This window comes from Aptenodytes patagonicus, chromosome 13, assembly GCF_965638725.1.
Source record: "Aptenodytes patagonicus chromosome 13, bAptPat1.pri.cur, whole genome shotgun sequence".
Lineage (NCBI taxonomy): Eukaryota > Metazoa > Chordata > Aves > Sphenisciformes > Spheniscidae > Aptenodytes > Aptenodytes patagonicus.
The window spans coordinates 3431873-3455214 of NC_134961.1; the positions used below are offsets into that span (position 1 = coordinate 3431873).

Here is a 23342-nt window from a genome sequence, read left to right on the forward strand (position 1 = left end):
TACACTGGTGAATTTTGTTATCTGAAATTGGAAAAATTGCACAAATCTTTTCAGGCCTTCTGCAGTGGGGGGTATGCTTTGGAGATGTGACATCCTGCTCAAGGTTGCTCATGAGACAAGCACCTCTTACCCCTGGGGAGTGTGAAGGGACAGTAGCAAGGGCAGGCTGCTCAGGTCAGTGCCTTTTTGTGGGCAACGTTCCGTGGCATTCTGTACAACGCAGCGATGCTGTTACGCTCTTCAGCAATGCTGTAAATAGAGTTAAATATTCAAATATTTTAACTCTTTAAGTCTATTTGTAGAATAGTGTAATAATTCCCCTTGAGCACGGGAGGCTCTTTATGTGGAGAAGTCATACCCCCGCTTCTACACTTTTGATGAGTGTGTAAAACTCTCCTCATGTGCCAAACTGTCTTGGCTGACAGCGTGGAGGTAACTGCAGCTACAGAAATTCCAGTTCCGGGTGAGCTGGACATGGCAGCCTCTCAGCCGGGGTGTTCTAAATCTGCTGTGTTCACAGATTGTGATGCCCTACAGAGCCTCTCGGCCAGCACTTGTTTCTGCAGTGACTTCTGTATTTGGCACTGAGAGTTTTGCCATTTATAGTTCAGAACTCTTTTCTCAAGCATTCACAACGCTTTGGGTAGGATCTGCTTAGTGTGGGAACTTGTGAATATCCTTGATAGATAACACATTATAATAGGACAATATAAAGGATTGTCCTTCCTTTGAACTGCTGCCAACTAGTAGACTACAACATAGTTTCACTTTGCAACTCTATACATTACCTCATTGCTTTGCCCCTAAATTGAAGGTTTGTAGCTTAAACACTTAAGATAGAATATTATCCAGGTTACTGTTTCAGTCTTGGAAGGGAAATTATTGTATCGTTATAATAAGCTTAGCTTGGAAAGTGGTTAAAGGATGACTTGCGTGCTTTCGTAAGTCGTGTACAATTCTAGGCATAGCTGCTGCTTAGTTCCTAAATGTGTCACCATGCCCGTCCAGTACAAGACAACACTGTTCTAGTGAACAGCCCAGCTGCAACGTGTCACCCCTCCTGATCCCCTGTGAACCTGATTAACCCAGATCAGTGCATGTTTTCCCCTATTAAGGCTGCTGGCTTCCATGCAATACCTTTTAGGCAAGCACTGTCTCATATTGTCCTTCTGTTACATCACTGCATAACTGTTGATAAACAGCCCACTTTGCACTCTTAATGAGGAAGATTAATGTCTTCTCTGTCAGTGTTTTAAGTAGCATTACTGTGGGTTTTTGAAGGATTTATAGAGGTTAAGCAGACTTGGAATACCTGAAGTACATTCTTGGGGCTTGTTTAGCGAGAGAACGTATGTAAAGTAGTCTTGTGTGGAGACAATTATTTGAGCCCTAAATGAGTAACTGTTGTGGTATGTTCCTGAAAAATTCTTGCGGTTGCTTACGTATAATATGATTACACTGGTGCATGGACGTCCGAGTATCTTGGCTACCTGTGTGATCGTGTGGTGGAGAACAGTTTGATGCATGCCTGTCAACATGTGGAGTGTGCTCAGTTGTCAACTTGCATCTTCATAGTTTGGAAGCCAGCTGGCCACCTGGCATTTTGTTCAAGCCCTCTGATGTGTCTCCTATTGAATTTCAGCTTGAAGCTCTGCTGAAATCCTGTATCGCTTCCCTTTGGAAAAGGTGATGGTTTAGAACATTGTTGAGGTTGGAGTTTTCCATTGTTTATTTTTCTTGAGGAATAAAGTAGGGTCACAACTAGGATGCTGTGCTATACTTGACTAAAGAAAGCAAAAGGATACAGACCTCTGTGAGCATAGGCTATCTGCTGGTAACAGAGGGCAGGATTACAGAGAGACTTTGGCACATGATAAGCCATTTATGTCATCACCTGTTATCAGCTGTGCAAGAAGTAGACTGGGTACTGATTTATTGCTGGCCAAGGACTGATGCACAGAACCCCCACAAACAGCCAGCAGACTAAGCTGGATGTCCAGGCTGCTAGCCCAATTGCTACTTGCTCCTCCCTCTGAAAACACAGTCAGTGAGCAGAAAGAGCAGTTTTTAATTATTCTGCTAAATTTGCAGCCCTGATTATTTTTATTGTTTTATCTTGCTTCTGGGGATGAAGATTATGCCCTCTTGAATATGGCTTTCCCTTTCTTTCAAGCTGCAACTCCTTATACTGTTAACAGGACCTCCTCCTCCTCAAGCAGGTCAAAATGCTGGCCATAACCAGCAAGAACGCAGTAATTTGCTTTACCCGTCAGCCTCTCTACCTCCAGCCAGCTTCTAATTCTGGTCTCTTACCCTACTGCTTTCCTCCTCCCTCCTACATATACATATATTTTAAATAGTAGCTATGCTGCCTTTGGCTTCTCGATTATCCTTCCCATGCTACTGCTGGGTGTATGCTATATGCCACTTAAGCCAAAAACACAAACAGCTCTGTGTCGAAGTGTATCAGAAGCATAGAGGTCGGTCAGAAGTAACTGGGAACTTAATGTTGTGCCAGTTTCTTCATAAAGATGATGGCTTTTCCTCCACTGCCACCTCCCACAAACTTATGTAAGCGTATGCTCCGCTGTGTAAAAGTGTTTAATATTCTGGCTTCTGGGAGCATCCCCCTCGGTGTGAGTTGCCTGAACTAAAGTCCACTTTCAAGTTTCACAGTTTATATTTTAAGAGTTGCAATCCACAGTGTCTCATGCAAGAGGAAGGTTCTGCCAAAGAATATTGTTGAAAAGAGCTCGCCATTTCCAGGGTTGCCCAAGGCTGGGGAGAGGGTTGAGGGGTGGGGGTTTTCAGTTACCTGTATACATGATCAGTGCAACACTACAAAAGTGAAACAAGAACAGCTGATTGTTTCTTTCCATTTCTTGCAGCACGTTGACCTCTGTGAATGCCACCCTTTCATTTTCATTACAAGCTCAAACAAAGTAGAGAGCCATGCAATTACTTTGTAAGAAGTTTCTCAGAAGTGAGCTCTGGCATCTCAACAGCAGGTGACAAGCAAGAATCAGGAAGGCAGGCAAAGTGAAGGTGGCTTTCCTGTCATCACTGGAGTAATTAATAAAAAAAGCAATTAAAGAGGAGTAACAGGAAGCTGTTGATGAACTCCAGTGGAGATGAGCAGGTACTGTTGCAGGAAGGCTGATTCTCTACCTCCTTACTGTTGTTACGTCAGCTTCAAGCTTTATTAATCTGAGCTGAAAGACATGAGCAGTCTTTTATGAACAACTCTTTGCCTGTAAGAGGCTCTAGTAGAATCCTCCCAACCTAAAGGTGCCTGTGCAACAGACTCGAAGGTCACTAGGATCTCCCCACATCGTCAGGTTGTATGAAAGGGTTTTTAAAAGCACATGCAGGGATCTTTGTACAACGGTATCTACAAAAACCTCTGTAGCCAACAGAAGTTCTCCTAGGCGGTGAATGTAGGAAATATGCAGGAATGCTTCACAGTGAAACCTGGTAGACTAGGCAGTGAGATTTCCAGTGCTGCATCGTCATGAACTTTGTTAACCAATGGCAGATCTTAAGGAAAGTACGTCACAACTCTTCTTCAAAACAGAAGAGTAAAGTTTCTTTTCTGGTAATTTGGAAGTAGGTTATGGGATGGCAAACAGGAATGGCTGGCTTTTGAGCTTGTTCCATGAAGAACCAAGTACAGAACTTTCAGTGGGTATCCCAGCAATTGTTACAGGACCAACTCCATTGAGTTTAGCTGCAGCTGAGAAAGCTGAGGACTTCCTGCCAGCCAGGCTGGTCACTGCTTTTAAACCAGGTGTTAGTAGTATTGACACAAAAAATCAGCTCTGTTGAACACATACTTTCTTCTGTACACAAGCCTCCAACATAAGTATATAGCATGTGGTTTTTCATAATCGCATTTGGAAACTTGCCATGGGCTTTCCCCACTACAAAAAAATGCAACTGCAGGATTTCAGCACGGAGGAGTAGTACAGTGACTGGAGGCTGAGGGATGTACTTAAAGCCACAGTCTAGAAGGAGTCCGATTTACCAGCTGAGTGAAAACACTGGTGAGGCCTCACACAGAGTACCGAGTCCAGTTTTGGGCTCCCTAGTACGAGAGAGATGTGACTTAGGGAGGGAGTACAGTGATGGGCCACAAAAGTGGTAAATGGACTGGCACATCTTTCACAGGAGGAGAGGCTGAGGGAGCTGGAGCTGTTCAGCCTGGAGAAGAGATGGCTCAGGGAGATCTTGTCAGTGTGTTTAAGTACCTGCTGGGAGGGAGTGAGGACGAGGGAGCCAGACTCTTCTCTGGACAAGAGGCAACGGGCACAAATTAAACCACGTGAAATTCCATCTGAACACAAGGAAGCACTTTTTTACTGTGTGGGCGTCAAACGCTGGGACAGGTTGCCCAGAGAGGTTGTAGGGTCTCCATCTGTGGAGATGCTCAACCTCTGACGGGACGCAATCCTGGGCACCCTGCTCTGGCTGACCCTGCTTGAGCAGGGGGTGTTGGACTAGGTGATCTCAGGAGGTCACCGCCAAAATGTGGAGTCTGTGATTTTGCAGTTCTGTGACTTCTCACCCCACCCCCAAATTTCTGCTGCACCAGACTCCAACGGGCAAATCCTTTAATTGTCTGTGGTGTGAAATGAATTCACGGTGTAACTTAAAACTTAGAAGACCTTGTTCTCTGAACACGTTCTCTTCAGTAAATCAGTTTAAGAAAACTTTGCTTTGATGGGTGGATTTGTCTTCTGTGACATCTACTTAAAATGTGACTTTACTGGATGCTGTTGGTGCCTAAATTGCTTTCAATCTACTAGTGTTCATATTAAATGCAACTTGAGCAAAGCTGCTCTTTCTCTTAATTTGTAATCATTTACATAAGTCATTCACTTCAGCTTTCCTTGTGCTTGGCTATGTTAAAGTTTACTTCATTCTTAAAGCATCCTTTGTGCTTTCGTAAACTCTGTGCGAGTGTTTGTGAGCGTTTTGCATAGTGAAAAGGGCAGTTGGCTGAGCAAAATAAACCTCTAGCATTCATGAATAAGAGCACCCTGGTGTAAAGGACAGAATTTCAGATCAAAACCTTTTATGCTTTTGAAGGCAAACGAATAGGCACGGCTTACAGAAGCATTTCTAGTAAGGTAACAAGCAATTAAGCTAGGCTTGTGTGCAAAAGGTAATCAATTGATTAATTCAGTTGCCTGCCTAAAAAATAATGATGGTGTCACTTGCATGGATAGGTAGTTTGTGAAAGATGCATGCTGATCTAGAGCAGTAACAAACAGCAGGCCTACCAAAGTATGTGGATTAGCAAGTGCTGACGTACAGGATTCTCGTGATGGAGAAACAGTGGTAGACCAGGCAGGCACACCTTATGTGGGCAGTTTTGATGCAAGATTGAAAAACAGCTATCTAATGGCTTATGAACAAGCTTCAGCTAGGTTAGTTTCACTTGCTGTAGTGTAGCTCTTAAAGTGCCCCATGCAGGTTTCTGTATGTTGGAGAAAGCCTAAGAACCATACAGCAGACACCTTCCACCAGGCATAAGAAAGTGGAAACATTCCCTTTCTGTAGACAATTCCCTTCAAGATTCCATTTAAAGATGTTTAAAATACGCAGGCTAAAAATCCACTTTCAAACAGAAGTGATCAGTGCTGTGTCTGGCAGCCGTCCTTGTTCTCACACTGCAAAGGTTCAGCTGACAGAGCCTTCGTTTCCTGTTTCATCATCGAGGAGTGGTGCTGCATCTGCAGGGTCTCTGTCCTCCTGCTCCACAGGTGCTCCCTTTCTTGTTCTGTTCAGTGTCCCACCCTAGAAATTCAAAGAACCGGTTAGTGACAAAAAGGATACTGTTCTTCCTGTACACATATTGCTACAGCTGTGTCCTGGCCCTTCCCCTCACCTTGCAAAAAAATACAGCTGCCAATAGCTTGATACTAGGTAAGACTACTATGCACTGCATCAATATTTTAGCAGATAGTTCTCTTTTTATGCAGTTCCATTTTTATGTTGGAGGAATTACTTATATACACACCCAGTAGCTATTACATCAATAAAAGCAACTCGGTGATGCAAGCCTATTCTTCATCTTTTATCACACTTACCTGTTTCTTGTCCACAACATTGAGGCTAACGGAGGCAACAATGCATGCAATAGTGTTTGCCAACATAAAGATCATCATCTGTTGCCAGCGCCACAGGGGGATCTTTAATTCACTAGAAAAGGCCAAAACAGGATGGAACAACTAGTCACTTGAAGATGTTTGAGGCACCTCTATAGTTCCTTTTGCAACCAGGTTGCAAAGACACTGGTTTCTGTTCACACTGCTCCACTAAAGCACTGTTGATGTCTCTGCTTGGGAAAAAAAAAAAAAAAGCATTCTCACCTGGACTTTGTTCCTAGAATGTGTCCAACAATCAGATTCGAAAGGCCAACTCCAATCATCTGCACAGAAGTTGCAAGCCCCATAGCTGTCCCTAAAGTTGCTTGGGGGGCCACAAGAGGTATGGATGGCCACATACTAGCCTGGTAGAAGTAATGAGAAGAGGAATTAACTCAAAACCTTATTTAAAGGTGTTAGATGGTCATTGGTTTAAAAAGGAATTATTCCCAATAAACATTTATACTTTCTCTTCAAAAAATCTGTTTATCCCTCCCAGCCTATTGGCTGGTTCTAGACTGTTCCCCATCCTTTTCAAGCAGCTTGAGACAGCAGAGACAATGCATGTTATTTGAAACTGGAATAACCTGACTCCAGATTGCTGAAGGGGAGTTAGACCTGATGATTTAGCTCGTAAGACTCAAAGGAGATTCAGGTGTTACATTCAAGGTAAAAAAGCACTAAGAAAAGCACAGACAGATTCCTGCTTCATGCTATATCAAATGGTCCCTTACTCTGCGTTTTGCTCCATATTGATTCTTTGGCGTTATTTGTTACTAACCAAAGTCTTCAGGATTGGGGAGCCAATGACTTCAAACTGTGGCTGCTAAACCTGCTCATCAGGGCACAAGGGCAGTGATATATGTCATCCAGGATGTAGAAGGAGCACAGCCACAAAACACTCAACTACAGCAGTGAGGTTGTGAACTTACAGCAGCGAAAGAATAAGTAATCCCCAACCAGATGGTAGAGACTAACGGAGGAACAAATGTAAATGCCAGGAGAGCGAAGACTGGCAGAGTCAATGCAGCACAGCCAACAGCAAAGACGCCTCTCAGTCCAACGTAGTCCTGGTAAAGGAAACACAGAAGGCCTCTTACCAGGAATCCTTGCTTCCCACAGATCCTAGTGACATGAGCGGCTGTGCAAAGTGGGCTGGCATGAGTGGCAGTAACATGTCATTTCCTAGTTGTTGATACTGTAGCAGACTAGCTATTACTAGTTCCTCTTGCATACTCCTGAACCGAGACTGAAACACTTGTCAGAGAATCGGTGTCCAGTATTCATGTGAAATGGCAGGCTTTAATAAAGGGGGAGGAAAAACACACCGTTATGCCCTGACAGTTATGGAAGTAAGGAAAGGAGGAGTTTGACAAAACAGGGACTGATTACATGCGGGTTGTCCTTTCCCATCTACTTGCAAAGCTTATTGCGATCCTTTCTGTTTGTCTCAGACTTCTCAAAACATACAGCGATTTGCCATGCTTTGATGCTACCCTAGCACAATTAAGGGACAGAGGGAAAAACAAGTTAACATTATTTCTTGTAATTTAATTCAGACTAAAGTGCATCTTGCAGTTTGCAAGGAATTAAAGGACTGATTGTTCAGCAACAACAGGCTAAATTCTGGTTGAGGGGGTTGTAACAAAGACATTTCAAAAAATTAGGAAAAAGTTACCAGCAAGCACTTCTGGTTTTGGGTACTCACAATTAATATGCCAACTGCTGCAGAGAGAACAAGGGAGCTGTCGTACACTGCCCCAGCAATATAAGCGGCTGCCTGCTGACTGTAACCAGAATATTTATCCTGGATAAACTTGCTAAAAATAAAAAGAAGGGGGAAAAAAAATCACATAATTAGGATTCTTGGTCTGGTTATTTTGACAGAAAGTAAGTCTGAGCACAAACGTATGGACAGGAAGGGTTTTAATGAGAGGACTTGTAAACAAGTTTGATTCCATCTGGTTTGTAGAGCCAAGCCTTTGTTGTTTTATTTTCTTGTTAATTGGTGCATGCCATAGAGAAGCTGGTAGCTTAAATGGCCACTTTCAAGATGCTTCTGCAAGTGCAGAGTAAAACCGCAGGTTAAAGTTGGGCATATGTTCAATTACATCAGCACAGCTCACAAGCAGCAATTTGCTGTCACCTGTCCAAAACACATGGATGGATTTTTTACATTCTCTTTGAAGAGACAGAAGGCATTATCAATCCAAGGGTGGGAATGCTGAGGGGCAGCAAAAATATTTTAAAATAATCCAGCAGCAAAGATTAGCATTTAAATTGAACACCTGCATTTTAGAAGTACTAGGAATTCCCCCTTGGCATCTTTACGGAGACTTCTGGTTAAAGCAGAAAACATACAAACCAAGTTTTGTTTTCATTGCCAGAAGTCAGCCTTTCACCTTTGTTAGGGACACGCAAAAATGGCCTTAAAACTTACTCAAATTCTTTACAGAATTTACAGTCATACAGTCATAGCAGCTTAGAAAGACTAGTTTTAGAGATCTTGTAGCTACTTAAACCTGGTTTGGCTACTTGCATGGCTATTTACCATTAGTAATAATGAGCCTTTATAGCCTGTGCTGTCAGCAAAGTATGAAACAAGACACTGTTGCCTGAACATTTACTGCAACAGAAGTTGGCAAAGAGCAGTGGCCTTGGGACCATTATTTTTCCGACTGGGAAGCAGCATAGCATTTTTTGCCAGAAAAGATGTGTGAAACATGACTCTCGGTGCCTGAACTTTTGCACCACAGGGAGCAAAAAAAAAATTCTGCAGGGAGGCAGAATTGCAGAAATGAGGATTCTGTGTGATCAACAGACACCGTTTTCAGTTAAAATGAGATGCCCATAAACTGCCCATAAAATGGGCAACTGATGGAGAGCCCATCTCATCAAGGCCTTGACGATCCTTGCCACCTTGAATATCTTTATTTTACTAGTAAGAGGTCACTTGTACATTTGTTACGACAACGTTGATGACATTTCTTCACTTCCGATTTCACAGTGGCTTACTATACATCACTAATGAAGTACTACCAAAATAATTTTCTTTTTTTTTTTACTGCAGGCCTTTGCTAATATAAAAGTTCATACTCGTTATGTGATAGAAGCTGCATCATCCACAAACAGGAAAAAAGCAGCAAAATGACAAGTCTGTGGCAGAGACACAGGACAGAAGCAGGAGTCCCAATTTAGTCGGGCAGGTTGCTGCTTTGTTTTAAGCACATGGAGGCATCAAAAAGGAAGTCTGCAAGCTTTGCACTGGGATGCAAAGGCTTTCTCACTTACAAACCCAGGCTGATGCAAGCTTAGCTTTGTTCCAAACACAGCAGACAACATGCAGGAACTGCAGGACAGAACTGCCCCAGGCCTGTGAAGCTAACACCCCACCCAGCTCAAAAGACAGCCACTTCGTTGGACTATCACAAAGGTGAAATGTCTACGGGCTATTTTTTAAATAAAGTATTTCTTCCCCTTCTCCCAAATCTTTCTGATCCTCCTTTAGCAGTGTTCCAAGCTTTAAATATTGGATGAATCATTTCTCTTTAAGTTATTTTTGCTTTCCTTCAGAAACCTCCCTCACCTTTGAAGGGAAAGAAAGGTCAAAGAACCCTCATATTCTTTAGCTAGGTGTTAAAGACATGTTTCTCTGTGTTTCCTGAGTGGAAGGAACAAGCATATTACCCCCATATTTCCCAGTCAACTGAAAATCGAGGGCCTGCAAGGCTCTGATAGGCTTGTATCGGTCAGTGGGACTACAGCCATAGAGCAATACCTGGCGTCTGCCACAAAGGGGAAGACTCCATTGTAGAAGAACATGATGGTGAGGACCAGGAGCCAGTAGCGAAGGGGAAGTCGCTGGATGTCCTGAATGCGCTGCAAAGATAAAATGTGCCCTCACTCACCAGGAAATAGTCTTCAGCTCCACACTAATGTCACTTTCTGGGAGCCATTGAAAGTCACAAAAAAATTTAAGAAGTAACAGCAGGTAAAAGGGAATTGAAAGGCAGCTCATGTACCTCTAAGCGAAATTTGGCATGTGCTGTCCCCAAAGCATTCCTTCCTTAACACTATTCAGTAAAGAAAACAAAAGAAGCTTTCTTCTTATTTTTATAAAGGTTATGGCTGCAAGAGACTATTCTAAGCTGGCTCCATTAAGAGCCTACTGCAAAACCTTAAGTTGAAACACAATGGAAAGATATAGTATAAACAGGAGTCGCAACACTGAGATACAGAAACCAGTAAGAATACTGTCATGAGAGGTAAGCCTCATGACATAGATTTAAGTGCCATAAAAATTGCAACCTATTGCCTGTAATGCTTGTTCCTAGACAGAAGAATGCAAGGAGGAATGGAAGATAAGGGCTGGCAAAAGATAGTTCAGTACCAATCAGATTAGCTATTTTCTATCACGGATCCTGTGAGCCAGAAAGCAGTTCCAGAGAGAGGCTACTGTCTAGTTTTATGCACAAAATCCTCCTCTGAGCCACCTACAGTCAAGAAGTAACTGGCTCAGGAAAGTAATGCCGTTCAGAGTGCTAACTCAGCTCTCTGGAAGCCTGCAAATACATAGGCTCTAAACAGAAAATTTAGACTTTAGTGGCTTGCAGATGCAATATCCTCAGATGTACCTGAAGAACTACTCTGCAAGATTTAACCAAGTGGTGTTAATGCCCTCTTCTGGCCAGGACCAGCTCTTACTACTGCAGGCTTCCCTGCACTGCAAAAGCAGTGCTCATGCACCCCAGGCTTTCAAGATTGAGATAGGAAAGCTGTCTGTGCACCACATACCACTTTTTTGGATTCTTGCTGGATAACACCATCCAAGCCCAGTTGCTTCATGCCCACTTTATCTAGTACACTGACTGTGAGGGCTGAAACAAAACCAAGCACACAGAGCAGGGTACCTGGAAAAGACACAAGAGGTGTTAGAAATTCCTCAGCGTGGAGAGAGCTGAATGACAAAACCAACTGCATGTAATACACAGAATTCTCTATGACTCCTACTCCTGGCTTCTCTTAACATTAACAGCCTTCCCTACTGCAGCCATATAGTAGGATCATTTACCTCTGACCACCCAGAGTCCTTGAGCTCTTTGTCCACTACGCTTCCAATTCCCTGCAGAATTGCCTGAGGCCAGTGAAGCTAAAGCCCCACCCGTCTCTAAAGACAGCCACTTTGTTGGACTATGGCCGGAATGCCTTCTAAACCACAGCAGGCCTGTGCATAACAAACCCAAGGTTAAAACAAGCCAGACATTAAGAAACTTCCATGGTCCCATGAGCAGGAGAGGTATCACACACAGGGTGGTACTGGAAGCCAAGTTACACCTCTTCATTTATGTGACCTACTGCAGTTACTACAGCAATCTGACCTGTCGGCACACCCAGCTCCAGAGAAGTGAGTCAGATCATGCTGGGTATGCCCGAAGCAAGTTTGGCAACGGGCATCTGCTGCAGACATCCTTCTCTCAGAAAGAGATCTGTATCCGTTTTGTTTCTCTGTGACGCATACACACTTTGATGTATTTATCCCTTCACAGGCTACTGAAGTCGCTGTGCTGTGCTTGCAAATGCTGCCTGAGTACAAAACTAATAGTGTCAGATGGGATGCAACATGCCATGCCCGTCCCAGTTTCTTCGCTGGGAGCTGGAATCAGAGAGCAACGGGTTTCAATTTCTGCAAGAGATTTATCTTGTATGCATCCTCTTTTCCATGGGTGATGGCCCACACTGTTTTGTTGTTTGAGAAATAACATTTTCCTATAATCACTGAGTCTTTGTATCCAAAGGATGCCCTGAAGCAGGTCTCCCTAACATCACCACTCCAGTACACCAGTGGTACCAGAGTACCTGAGTGCCACTACTTAACTGCACAGTGAAACAGATCATCCCTTCCACTAGAGACAGATCCCATCTCACTGCACCAAAGAGAGGACAGAAACTCAAATCTTCTAAAGATATGAGCCCTAGAACAGATTCACACTAAGAAACATGTAATTCAGATTCTGCTTCTCACAGTAATTTAAGCCCACAGTTTTGATCAGTCCACGTGCAAGGCATCTTATGCTGAGACCAATACAGATAATATTACAGAACCAGCATGTTCTGCTAGCTAAAACACAGAAGAACAAACACATTAGATTCCTCTTTTGTTTCACTCTGAAGTTTCCATTCCATGGGAGTAAGCCTACATTAAGTACTGACTACCTGTGACTGCAGATGTTAAAATATCTCAAGAAAACTGCAGACAAAACTGTCAGGCTGACACTACAGCTTTAGAGAGGATTTTCAGGCATCAATGAAGAAAACACCACTCCATTGCATACAGAAAGCAACAGGAAAAACTGGAAAATAATGTGCCTCCTCCTGCTATCTTCACTATCTCTTTCAGGTACTTTTCATAACCGGACAAAACAGGCTAGCCTCGGGTCTAGAAAACAAAAGGCCAAAGCACCAAAGAAACTCACCTCCCCAGAGTGTCCACTGCATTCCAAATCTTGCCTCAAACTGCTGGGTGAAGAAGAAGTTGAGGACACTCCCAAGACGGGAGAAAGACAGAGTCAGTCCAAATGCCAGTGCCAGTTCCTTCCCCTTGAACCAGAAGGCTGTGATACGATTCTGCACAACTTGGAGAAGACAAAAATCTGCTCTTGAACAGACAGACTTGGCCAAGAGCACTGCACAGAAGCAACAAACACAGCCTCTCAAGCTCGAGTGCTTGAGCTGGGGTTAGAGGACCACTACGCATCCCAAGTGGAGGTAGCACGTGTCAACTTCGCAGTCCATTTTAAAACGTACTAAATCATACTGGGACATGGGAGGTGAACTTACCCCTCAAGTAAGGCAAGCAAAAATAACCCCAAAGGCAAAGCAATCACATGTCAGTCCCCACCCTTGGGAGAAGGACAAACTTGTTAGAGGGGAAGACTTTTAAACATTTCAGCACACATTAAATCCATGCAACCCTTCAACGAGCAGTGTTCTTCTGTTAGCAATGTAGGTTCCTGGTGCAGAGCAGGCAAAGCTGACTGGTAGGACAATGGTCTAGGAGGCAAAATAAAAATGACCCTCTGGTGAAGCATAATTAAGACTGTGAATTCCTTACTAGTAAGTGATCCATTCCCAGAGCCAAAGAGCAGTCTTCCTGTTAGCATCATTGGTAGGAGGTATGGCGACCCCTTGAAATGTGAGCCTAGAGCAAAGATTGATGATCCCAGCACAGTCAGAAGAGAGAAAACAAAGACACCAACTAGGGAGAAACAGAAAAAAAATACACAAACCTCAACAGACATGCTGAGATCAGGACAAAAGCATTCTTTGTCAAAAAGCAAAAGAGCAACTTCAAAACACGCCAGTAAACCTGTGGGCTTCCATCAGTTTACCCTCTTTATTTTAATTTTGTAAAGACTGGTCTCTTTATAAAATGACCTGGGAATCCTCAAAATAATGATGATATGATCATGGTGGAAGGTTAGAGAGGCAGAGTAAGTCAGATAGAGGACTCTGAACTCTATTATAGAGTCCCTGTTCCTGTCCTGAGCTCCACTACAGACTATGGCCTAGAGCAAGGGATCTCCTTCTCTGTGCCTCTGTCTCCTCATCTGTAAGATGTTTACCTCTGTGATACAGAGACAGAGCATAACTGCATTTGCTGGGACTGCTGGGTCTTAGATTATGGCACACGCCAAAACAAATGTCAGGGAACAGAACACTGCTTTATCAGTTTGCCCCATCGAAAATAGATAACACTATTCCCTGTTACATGCGTGCCAGGGGAAAGCACGTTCACTGCACTGCTGTGTAAATTAGATAAGTCAGCGGTCAAAGGATGAAAACGTCTCAGTTGCCTTCATGGAGCTGCTCAACTAACCGTCACGCACTCCGCACACAGAGCTGTCCCTCCTCTCCCATCCCTCTGTGATCTTACTGAAGTGGAACCCTTGATCACCCCTTTGCACTGAAAGAACAGCCTGAAATCCCACTTCAGTACAAGAATAAATTAATTGATCCTCAGAACTTACAGCGATTTCCTAGTTTATCAATCAGGAATCCAGCCAGAATAACCACTACTGCATTTCTAGGAGAAAACAAGAACAGAAACATTTGTGTCTTGCTGCTGGGAAGCAACTAGCAAACTACCCCCCCCCCCCAAAGCAAGGGAAAAGTGACTTACGTCCAAGCATAGATCGCGTACAGCAAATTGTATTGTGCAGGTGTCATTCCCAAGCCTTCAACACAGTCCAGCGTGCTATTACACCCAGTGCTGTTACAATGGGTTCCATTGGGGCAGGTCAAGTTCTGCGTAACAAGTCACAGAGCCTGTGTCAGGCAGCAGACACAGATGAAAACCCACGCATTCCTTTAAAAATGAAGTAAAGTTCTTGCCTACTAGATTTCTATTTCTCCTACTCAGTTCCCACTTCCACGACCAGGAATTAGAGGACGTGCATCTTCTCCCAGGAAGCCAGCCCTTGCCAAATGAGAAATGACTGGCCATCGGCATGGCACGTCTTCCCTTTCCCTTTCTGTGGCAGTCGCGGCAGGGGCTCAGCACTTCTATACACATTTCAGTCCAAAAGAAAAGCCAGGAGACTGCACCATGAGGTTTATTTGATCCCTTAGTTTCTTGGCCATAGTTTAGCTTCATCTGACTCTTCATTACATACTATAAAGTCTTAAGCAGCGTGTAAATATGAAACTTAGCAGTAGTCCATATTAATTCACAGCTATAAAGCATTTGCTGAACAGTCGGAAACTGGTAGTCCTAGCGTGATTTAATAATGTCGGTTTTGCTACTGAAAAGCAACATTTCCTCAACCCTAGATCTTCCAACTACTAAAAATCTACCTGCATTAGGAAATGGACGCTACGTCTTCCATACCAGTAGGCACAAGCTTAACGTCTTGAATAAGCCCAAGGAAAGTGTGATTTTAACCACATTATTTTTATATAGCCATCATATATACAAACCCCTCAGATCTGCTGTAGCAGAAATGTCCGAGGCTGCAGGGGAACAGTTCTCTAGAACAAAGCGTCTTCACTGCAAGCACTGGTCTCAGACGCTCCAACTACCACTGTACCACTTGTGTAAGGCAGGTAGAGGCTGAATTCCCCAGAGTAAAAATATGATGAGAGTGTCAACAGATAAAAACACTCTTTGCACAGTTCCTAACACAGAAAAATATGGCTTGGTTTCACTACCCTATAAAGTTGCCTAGGTAACAAAGTATGACATAACCTTTCCTTTACTCCATAAATAAATAACTGATTCTTCTCCCACAGACCTACAGAAGTTGTGGAGCATCAAGGAATAAATACTGACCTATTTTTTTTTCTTTTTACTCCTGTTTGCAAGACAAACTGCACCCAATTTAGCTTGGAGTTCACTGTCTGAATGTTATGGATTAACTGCATTTAAAAAAAAAAAAGTTACATGCAAGCTATATATGTTTCTGCCCTTGCTATTGAAGCAGACAAAGGACAGGACAGTGACTCTCAGCCTACACATACTAATCTACCAGCAGATGGCAGGCATGAGTAAAATCATCTCTCAAAAGACATGAAACAAATGCAGTATGACAGATAAATGAGTCAAGTAAGAATCTGTAAGGTATTCAGGATTTCAGGTAAGAACTTTGGGACTCCGGCATCCCTGGAGAAATCCCAAATATCAACTGGGATATCAGTCTGAACCCTGAACAAAATAATTTTCTAGCGTTTGAGAACACGAGTAGTTTTTACGTGACGGAGTCCTCCTGTGATCTCCCTACACGGCTCTGTCTTTCAGGTAGCAAACAAATGCGTGATGTGATACCTGCAGTATCAGGAGGTTTGGATCTGAAGACCCAGAAAGCCTTTTCTAGTCTTCTGTCTCCAACAGCGCTAGTCTTCCAGTCCAGTGCAGGTACTAATGGTCAATTCTATGTATCTTCTACGTGCAGAGTGGTGTGAACGCTATTCTAACTCTGAACTTCATTAGTGTAGTAAACAGTTGTTTGGACGGAGAGCTGACAGTCATTGAGCAAGGGCAGGTTTTGGAGTTCCAGTTCTCCAGGCAGTAGTGAGAACTCAAACCCTTCATGGCTTGTCCCAGCTTTGTGCATCTTCTTCACGGCAAACATGCCAGTAATAACCCCTCACCCCCAGCATCTGGAACATAAGACCTTGGAGCACGACTCCTATACCGACACGATCAGAAAAGGTTTTGAAACTCTACCGGCGACCAAGGCCTCCATTTTGCTGGTTCTGCCTTTTTTTGCCCGCCCCGCTGCCGGACCGCGGCCCAGACGAACGCCCAGCACTTACCCCCTGGAACTGCTCCTGCAGGACGCTGGGGATGTCGAAGCAGAAGTAGGAGCCGAAGGTGAGGAGGCAGTTGAAGAGGAGCACCACGAACCTGTAGGAGGCTGCGGGGTAGAGAGGACCCACCTCACCCCACTCCTCACCTCACACCCTTCGCCTCAGCGCACGGCCCAGCCCTCCCCTCCCGCAGGCCCCGCCGAGCCCCCAGCTGCGGCTCAGCCAGGCGGGCCCCGCCGGGCCCGGGGGTGCGGGCCCCGCAGTCAGCGGTGGGACGGGGCCCGACCCCCGGCCGCCTGCGGGGCCCGCACCCCCGGGCCCTGCCCCCCGCCCCGCCGGCGCTCACCCCGCTCCGCCGCCACCGCCATGCCTCAGCCCGCGCCTCCCCCCGGCCCCGGCCGCTGCGCCGGCCCCGCCTCGGGCCCGGCCCCGCCCGCGGGCCGCCCGCAGCGGGGACACGGGCCTGGCCCCGCGGAGGCCGCCGCCGCTGCCCGGGGGGAGGCCGCTGGCGGGCCCCGGTACGGCCCCGGGGCCGGGGCCTGCCCCTCTGGGTTGAGCCGGAGCTGGAAGGGGTTGAAAGGAATCTGAAGGGAAGGGATCCGATTTGAAAAGCAGCGTGATACACCGGAGGAGGTATCCTCGCTTGAGAAGAGGAAATTCAGCAAAGAGAATTAAAACAAGTGCATACAAAAGGAAGGAGTCAAATGGGTAAATACAAGATGGGGAATAGCTGACTAGGGAACAGCAGCACAGAAGAGACTGGTTTGTAATGCATCATAAACCGAACAGGAGTCAAACCCGCGGTGTTTGGGGGGGAAAAAGGCATATCTTTTAGGATGCGTTGTCTCATCTAAGAAATGGGGAAAGAGAGCAGTTATTTAAGCTAGTAGACAATACTGCACAAGAACAGATAGAAACCAGCCAAGCATAAATTAGGGGGTTGTAGTTATCACAAGAGCAGGGTCCTGGTAATAAAAAGAAGAAAAAGAAAGAAAGAAGAAAAACCCCACAAAAAAACCCAAACCCCCAAACCCCTATATGATTGAAAGGGTAAGTATATTTCTCTCCCTGTTTGAAGAATATTTTCTACCCAAACAAGGCACAAACAGCCATCAAATAAGGCAAGCCTCACAATAGCAACAGTGAGGGCCAGTGCCTTAACCTGATTTTAAAATAGAGCTTGATAAATACATGAGTAAGGCATGGCTGTCCTTCACAGCAAGCAGCAGGACTTGGGAATCCAGAAGTTTCTTCCCCCTCCTGTGTCAGTGGATCAAAGGTACACACACAGCAGGGAAAAGGTACGGGATGAAAAAATAACCTTGAGCGACCAGGATACATGTCGCAAAATGTTCTCTGTGCTCATGTTACATGTTCACTAAAAGTTTATTCAGGTAGCCATGTTAAACAAAAGTTTTCCAGCAGTGGTGTGTACTGAAAATAGTTCAATAACTAACAATTTTAGGAGCATCTGACTTATGAACAGAGTCAGACTACAAGATATCCTTAAAGTCTATTTTTATAAATGCTGTTGTTTTAGACATCGCTTGTGCTGCCATGTAGAAGTTTTTTATTTTATCCTACCCTATGATTTCTCACTTCCGTGGGCTGCAGGTGTGGAGAACGCTGAAACAGCGTTGTTACCTTATGTGCAGAGGGTGCTTCATGTTGCTGATCCATGTTGTCCTTACCTAGCTTTGGTGGGCTGATCCCGACGAGCAGGTGACCCCCCACCCAGCTGCTCACTCACTTTCCCCAGTGGGATGGGGGAGAGAATCAGAAGGGCGAAAGTGAGGAAAAAAACCACAAAGCCTCGTGGGTTGAGATACAGACAGCTTAATACATGAAGGGGAAAAAAAGAACAAGGAAAAAACCCACCAAGTGATGCACAAGCGATTGCTCACCATCAACAGACCGATGCCCACCTGGCCCCCAAGCAACGGTTACCTTGGAAGTAACTCCCCCCCAGCTTTCTTCTCAACATGGTGCTACATGGTATGGGACATCTCCTTGGTCAGCTAAAACATGGTTGTGTTACCAACAGTTTTCCTCACCAGCCTGAAGCACAGCACTGTATCAGCTGCTATGAAGAAGACAGATAAACTCCTTCCCAGCTAAACCCAGTACACTAACCAAGAACCAGCTCCTGAAAGGAACTCTTTTGGCCAAACAAAAATGTTTTATAGAAGCATTTAGCAAAAATAAAAATGTCTGGATAACAATAACATTTATATATACATGTGGATATCTGTGTATGTATATGTGTGTATATACAAAAATGTGTGTGTGTGTGTGTATAAAACATACAACTGTGTGTGTGATTGATCTGAAAACTAGGGTTAGAGCTTTCCTAATGATTTGCAGGTTTTCAGGAAACTAGCTGGGTTTTGATTCTAGGTACGTCCTTACAAAAGCTATGAAATGCTCCCGAGTCCAGTTCTCTGTAACAGTGCTGGCCCTCATTTCATTTCTGATTTATGTCTTCATGAAGGATGCCTGCTGGCAAGTATCGTTAAAATGGCATCTGGGAGAGCCTTTTCAGCTATCAATAGATTGCGACAGCACTATTTTTTAAAGTCAAAGAATGAATCTAAGATTCCAGACTTGGAAGTAATACATATGTGCAGGGTACTATAGCCCACAGATTCTCAGGTTTGTCAGGCTATAACCATTACTAGCAGTGGCGGGCGTGTGTACCAATACTGCTGGGAGCAGCAGCAGGTTCCTGTTCTGTACAAAGCTTTGTAGCACTTCTAAGACGTGTTTGTGCCACTAGTGGTATTTGTATCACACTTCAGGAACCTTGCTTATGAAAAATATTAATATGCTGGACAAAATTCACTGTGGTGCCAAAGGGATGGAAATGAAAAATACCTATCAGCATCCTGCTATGTAAATAATAGGCTGAAGATACTGGATTCCTTTGCATAGTGAGTCTGGACACACACTTCCAATTTTCTCCCTCAGAAGTGTTTTGTTTTCCATATATATATATATGAAATATTTTCTGTATATATATGTGTGTATATATGGAAATAGATATATATTTCATAATAGTCCGTGTTATATATATGGAAATAGATAATATATGTTTTCAACATATATGAAATATTTCCCCCTCCCTCCTTTCAATTTTTGGCTAACAGGCTATATGAATTTGATGTGTTAGAATTAATTAATCTTTTGAATTTTACTCTTTTTTTTCCCCCTTTTAGCTCCAGCTCATAAATGATCTGGAGTAGAGATTGCAAGTGTGTTTGATTCATGAGCCCTTACTAAGAATCAGCATATAGGACTAGTGATGGTGAGGTCAAATACTTGTGAGGATTTGCAATGGTAGCATGAATGTTTGTCCAGACAGGTTACTGCATGTCTAGAAGAACCTTTAGGCTGTCTTTAGAGAGGAAAGGGACAGGCATAAAAATACTTTAGATGTCTGGTCAGTTAAAGATAACTTTCTGAGCATGGCCAGGTGAAATACTTTCCTGCCAAATCTGTATGTCAGCAGCTCTGGTGTCTCTGCTCAGAGCTTCCTAGAAGAGAATCAGAACTAATAGACGTGACTGATTAAAAATCTATGATCCAGAAATCATTTGGGAACACTGAACCTGAAGATTGTTGTTAGTTCCATCTTCTATCCAGTAAGAAGTCTTTTTGTAGAAGAAGAGGTGGGGGCTTATGTCGCAAACGGAGTAGGAAGATCCAAAAAAATTAAAACTGAAGAACTAGCAGTGTGTCACAAACCTCGTCTACTCACAGCACTTATGGGGCAAGAACCAGACCAATTCAGACAGAGGAGAGAAGGAGGAGAGCTCTTTTTCCATTACTGCTTCAAGGAAGAGAATTAATATTTGATACGAAAAATCAATTAGCTGACAAGTAAGATGGAGATTATGAATACAACCTATGGAGACCATCCTTGAAGAAAACCTTTAACGTAGAGGATCCGTGATGGCTTTGTAAGGTCTGGAGCACAGTTGTGGGTAGCTGGTTGACTCAAGGCTTGCCTTAGGTTGTACCTTGTAAGTGTGTCTATGATTTGAATATTGTCTCCTGTCTATTAGGTCTCTCATGTTCTGTCAAATTCCATTCATCTTAACTTGAATTTGAAGGTGTTCAGCCATTCTGATTTTTATTTGAACCATTACCTGGTTCCTACACCTGTGCATCCATAAACATATCATCACAACATTTTGCCTTGACTGTATATTTATTCCAAAACTGCAGAGCTCTTGTTATTTCCTGAAGCTCTCAAAAGTCCTGGTTTTAGTCCTCTCATAAAAACCTACACAGATAATTGTAATTCAGTTTTACAGAAAGCTTACTGAAAGTACTATCAAGTCCTTGAAGTTCTTGTGCCAGTTTTTCTGACTTTATAGCTTCAATTTTCTATCTTAAAACAGGCAGTCTCTTCTGGTATATGTTTCCTCTTGTTTATCTGGACTTGTCATCGCCAAGATCTCAGTCTCAGGGACTCCTCAAGTACTGTGGACAGCCCTTTGAGTTTAACACTTAACTTATTAAAGCATGTGTCATTATTTGCATTCCGTTTCCAAGTGATTGCCTTACATGAGAGAAAACAGTGAAATTGGTTTTGTGACAAGTTGTGTTAAATCTTCTTGAAAAGAAAAGATATTGTATTTTTTGTTATCTCTTCAGTCATAAACAGGTAAAAGTACAGCTGTAGTAAGTACAACATTTTCAGGCAGGCAAGTGATTTTAATTTGTCAGTGTTATACTTCATTTTGCAATGAATTGTGTATTTCTTCTGAAAACAGAGGAAACAGGAGCATTAATATGTAATCATTTAACATGTTTTGCCATATCCTTCTCATGACTGCGTATTTTTCTTACTGACCAGCCAGCGTCTTCTCTCAGGCTCGCTGGGTCCCCAGAGGTTGTTCTTCTGCCAAGCTCTGAAACGTCTTTTTGCTGCTGCTGCTGTCAGAGGCTCCCTCACCCGATGGTTTGTGTTGTTCGCTGCCGAGGCCGAGTGGCTGGAAGGGAGGAGAATCCCGGGTGCACGGGGTGAGCAGGGGGGAGGAGGAGGGTTTACAATGGCAGGAAGACCCACACTTGCGTGTGTTTGCTTACTGCGGTGTCGGAGGGATGAGCTATTCTTTTTTTTCTGTAATGTCCTGCTGTTGCAAGAGAGCTCTTTAATATAATTAAGAATGTAACCTTCCCTAGCATTACTGCTCCATTTGCTCATTCCAGCTAGCTGAGAAGCCATCCCTCCCACGGGTTCAGGACAGACCTTAAAACCCACCATGGATTTAATATGGCATTAAACTAAGGAGTCCTGTTAGTTAATTATATTCTTTGGCCTTGCCACAGAGGCAGAATTTTCCCTCTTGCTGAACCGCTAATAAAGGCAACCTGACTCTTTCAGTACTTGTACTGCATCCCTTACTGCCATATCTCAGCATCTGTCTGTCACCTTAAATTTGTACTGAAGGTCTTTTTTAAATGCAGCTTAGGTTTCTAGAGGCTCTGCAGGAGTCTCTCTCCTACTTTATAAAAAGCAAATGGAAAGAAATGGGGGAGCTGATGTAAAGCTTCTAGACACTAAGGTGTGTGCAGCTGCCCCTTTCTGCTTGAAAAGATTGTCCCTAGCCAGGCATGTCCCTGCACCTGCAGTTTGTGAGCTGAAAGCACAGGAGTAAACGTGGGGCTGGGTGGAGGTCCAGGACACGGGAAGAAAGCAGCATGCTGGTACAGAATAGAGTGTCAAAACCGACATTTGAAATCTCCCATCCTACTCCCTTCATGTTTCTCTCTGTCTCTCACTGGCATGGAAGGATGCCAGGTGCAGAAGGGCTACTATAAAACATGTAACAGCAGCCAGTGTTTCTGAAAACACCATGAGCTTCTGCGCATCTTACTAGGCTTCTACTCTTTCTTAATTTACCGTGAGATACCCTTCCTTGCAGTGGCCATGGTTTTCATATAATGTAGCTTGCTTGGGGTTTGGGGTTTGGTTTTTTTCCTCTCTATACTTGATAGGACAAGGAGTAAAAGGTCTTGAGATTAGCGGGCCAGGACATCCTGGTCTCATTCAGGAAATCTTTTTTGCCTTCAGTTCAAGGTCTACTCATTGATTTAATATGCAAGAAAAAAATAACAAAGTCCACATGCAAGTTAGTAAAAAAAAACCCCAACCCTGAACTTACACTTTGCATGCATTTTTGGTGTTAATATTCACTGTGGATGTAATTATCATCTCCCCTGAAAAGCACTCTTGGATATCAATAATAAAGCAATGAGAATACAGTTGGACTCGATGATCTTAAAGGTCTTTTGCAACGCAAATGATTCTATGATTCTATGAGAATTAATAAAATACAGAGATGGAAATGGAACTCTGATCTTACAGATCCTTAGGGCAGATCCCCACTGCAATCAGTGGTTTGGCAATTAGCACAATACCATCTTAAGGCAATACTGTACCATTTGCGTATCATTTCTGGAGGTATTGCAGAGCTCTCAGGTGAACTTCAGCTGCGAGTACTGGGGTCAAGTTATTTAGTGCACAAGTTGAGCAGTTTATTGTGACAGATCAAAAGATAGGTAATAACTGGGTATACGCTAACTTTGGAGAACCACGTCAAAAAGACATTTGCTTTAGGCAAAGATGCCATCTTTAAAACTGTGTCCAGAAAATGCTTCTGAAGTGCACTGAAGAGAGGTAGAGAAGAAAGTAACTTTTCTGTTGCTAAACCATATCATCGCAGCAATGAGTAGTGCACTTTAAAATTTAGCAAACCAGCAGATGGGAAAAACATTGTCAGATTTTACAAACCTTTGTTTTAATCAAAATATTGTCAAAAATATAATTACTTGAAGCATTTCGAAGACAGAATCGCAGTGCTTTCTTATGTTCTTTAA

The 23342-nt window shown here is 43.6% G+C and overlaps 1 protein-coding gene across 2 annotated transcripts; it reads right to left on the reverse strand.

The window, feature by feature from the left end:
• Positions 1 to 5045: 5045 nt before the first annotated feature.
• Positions 5046 to 16845, reverse strand: LOC143166733 (lysosomal dipeptide transporter MFSD1-like). Of its 2 annotated transcripts, XM_076351419.1 has the most exons (13): positions 16801 to 16845; positions 16461 to 16561; positions 14329 to 14453; positions 14177 to 14232; positions 13261 to 13404; positions 12623 to 12781; positions 10944 to 11059; positions 9928 to 10028; positions 7858 to 7969; positions 7082 to 7219; positions 6375 to 6514; positions 6093 to 6204; positions 5046 to 5799 (listed from the first exon to the last, which is right to left on the reverse strand). In XM_076351419.1, exons 1-13 carry the CDS (start codon positions 16820 to 16822, stop codon positions 5683 to 5685), a joined length of 1443 nt encoding a protein of 480 aa, XP_076207534.1. In that variant the 5' UTR covers positions 16823 to 16845; the 3' UTR covers positions 5046 to 5682. The 2 variants fall into 2 exon arrangements, with proteins under 2 accessions (XP_076207534.1, XP_076207535.1); XM_076351420.1 differs by lacking the exon at positions 6093 to 6204 and having other exon boundaries at positions 5705 to 5799.
• Positions 16846 to 23342: the final 6497 nt, after the last annotated feature.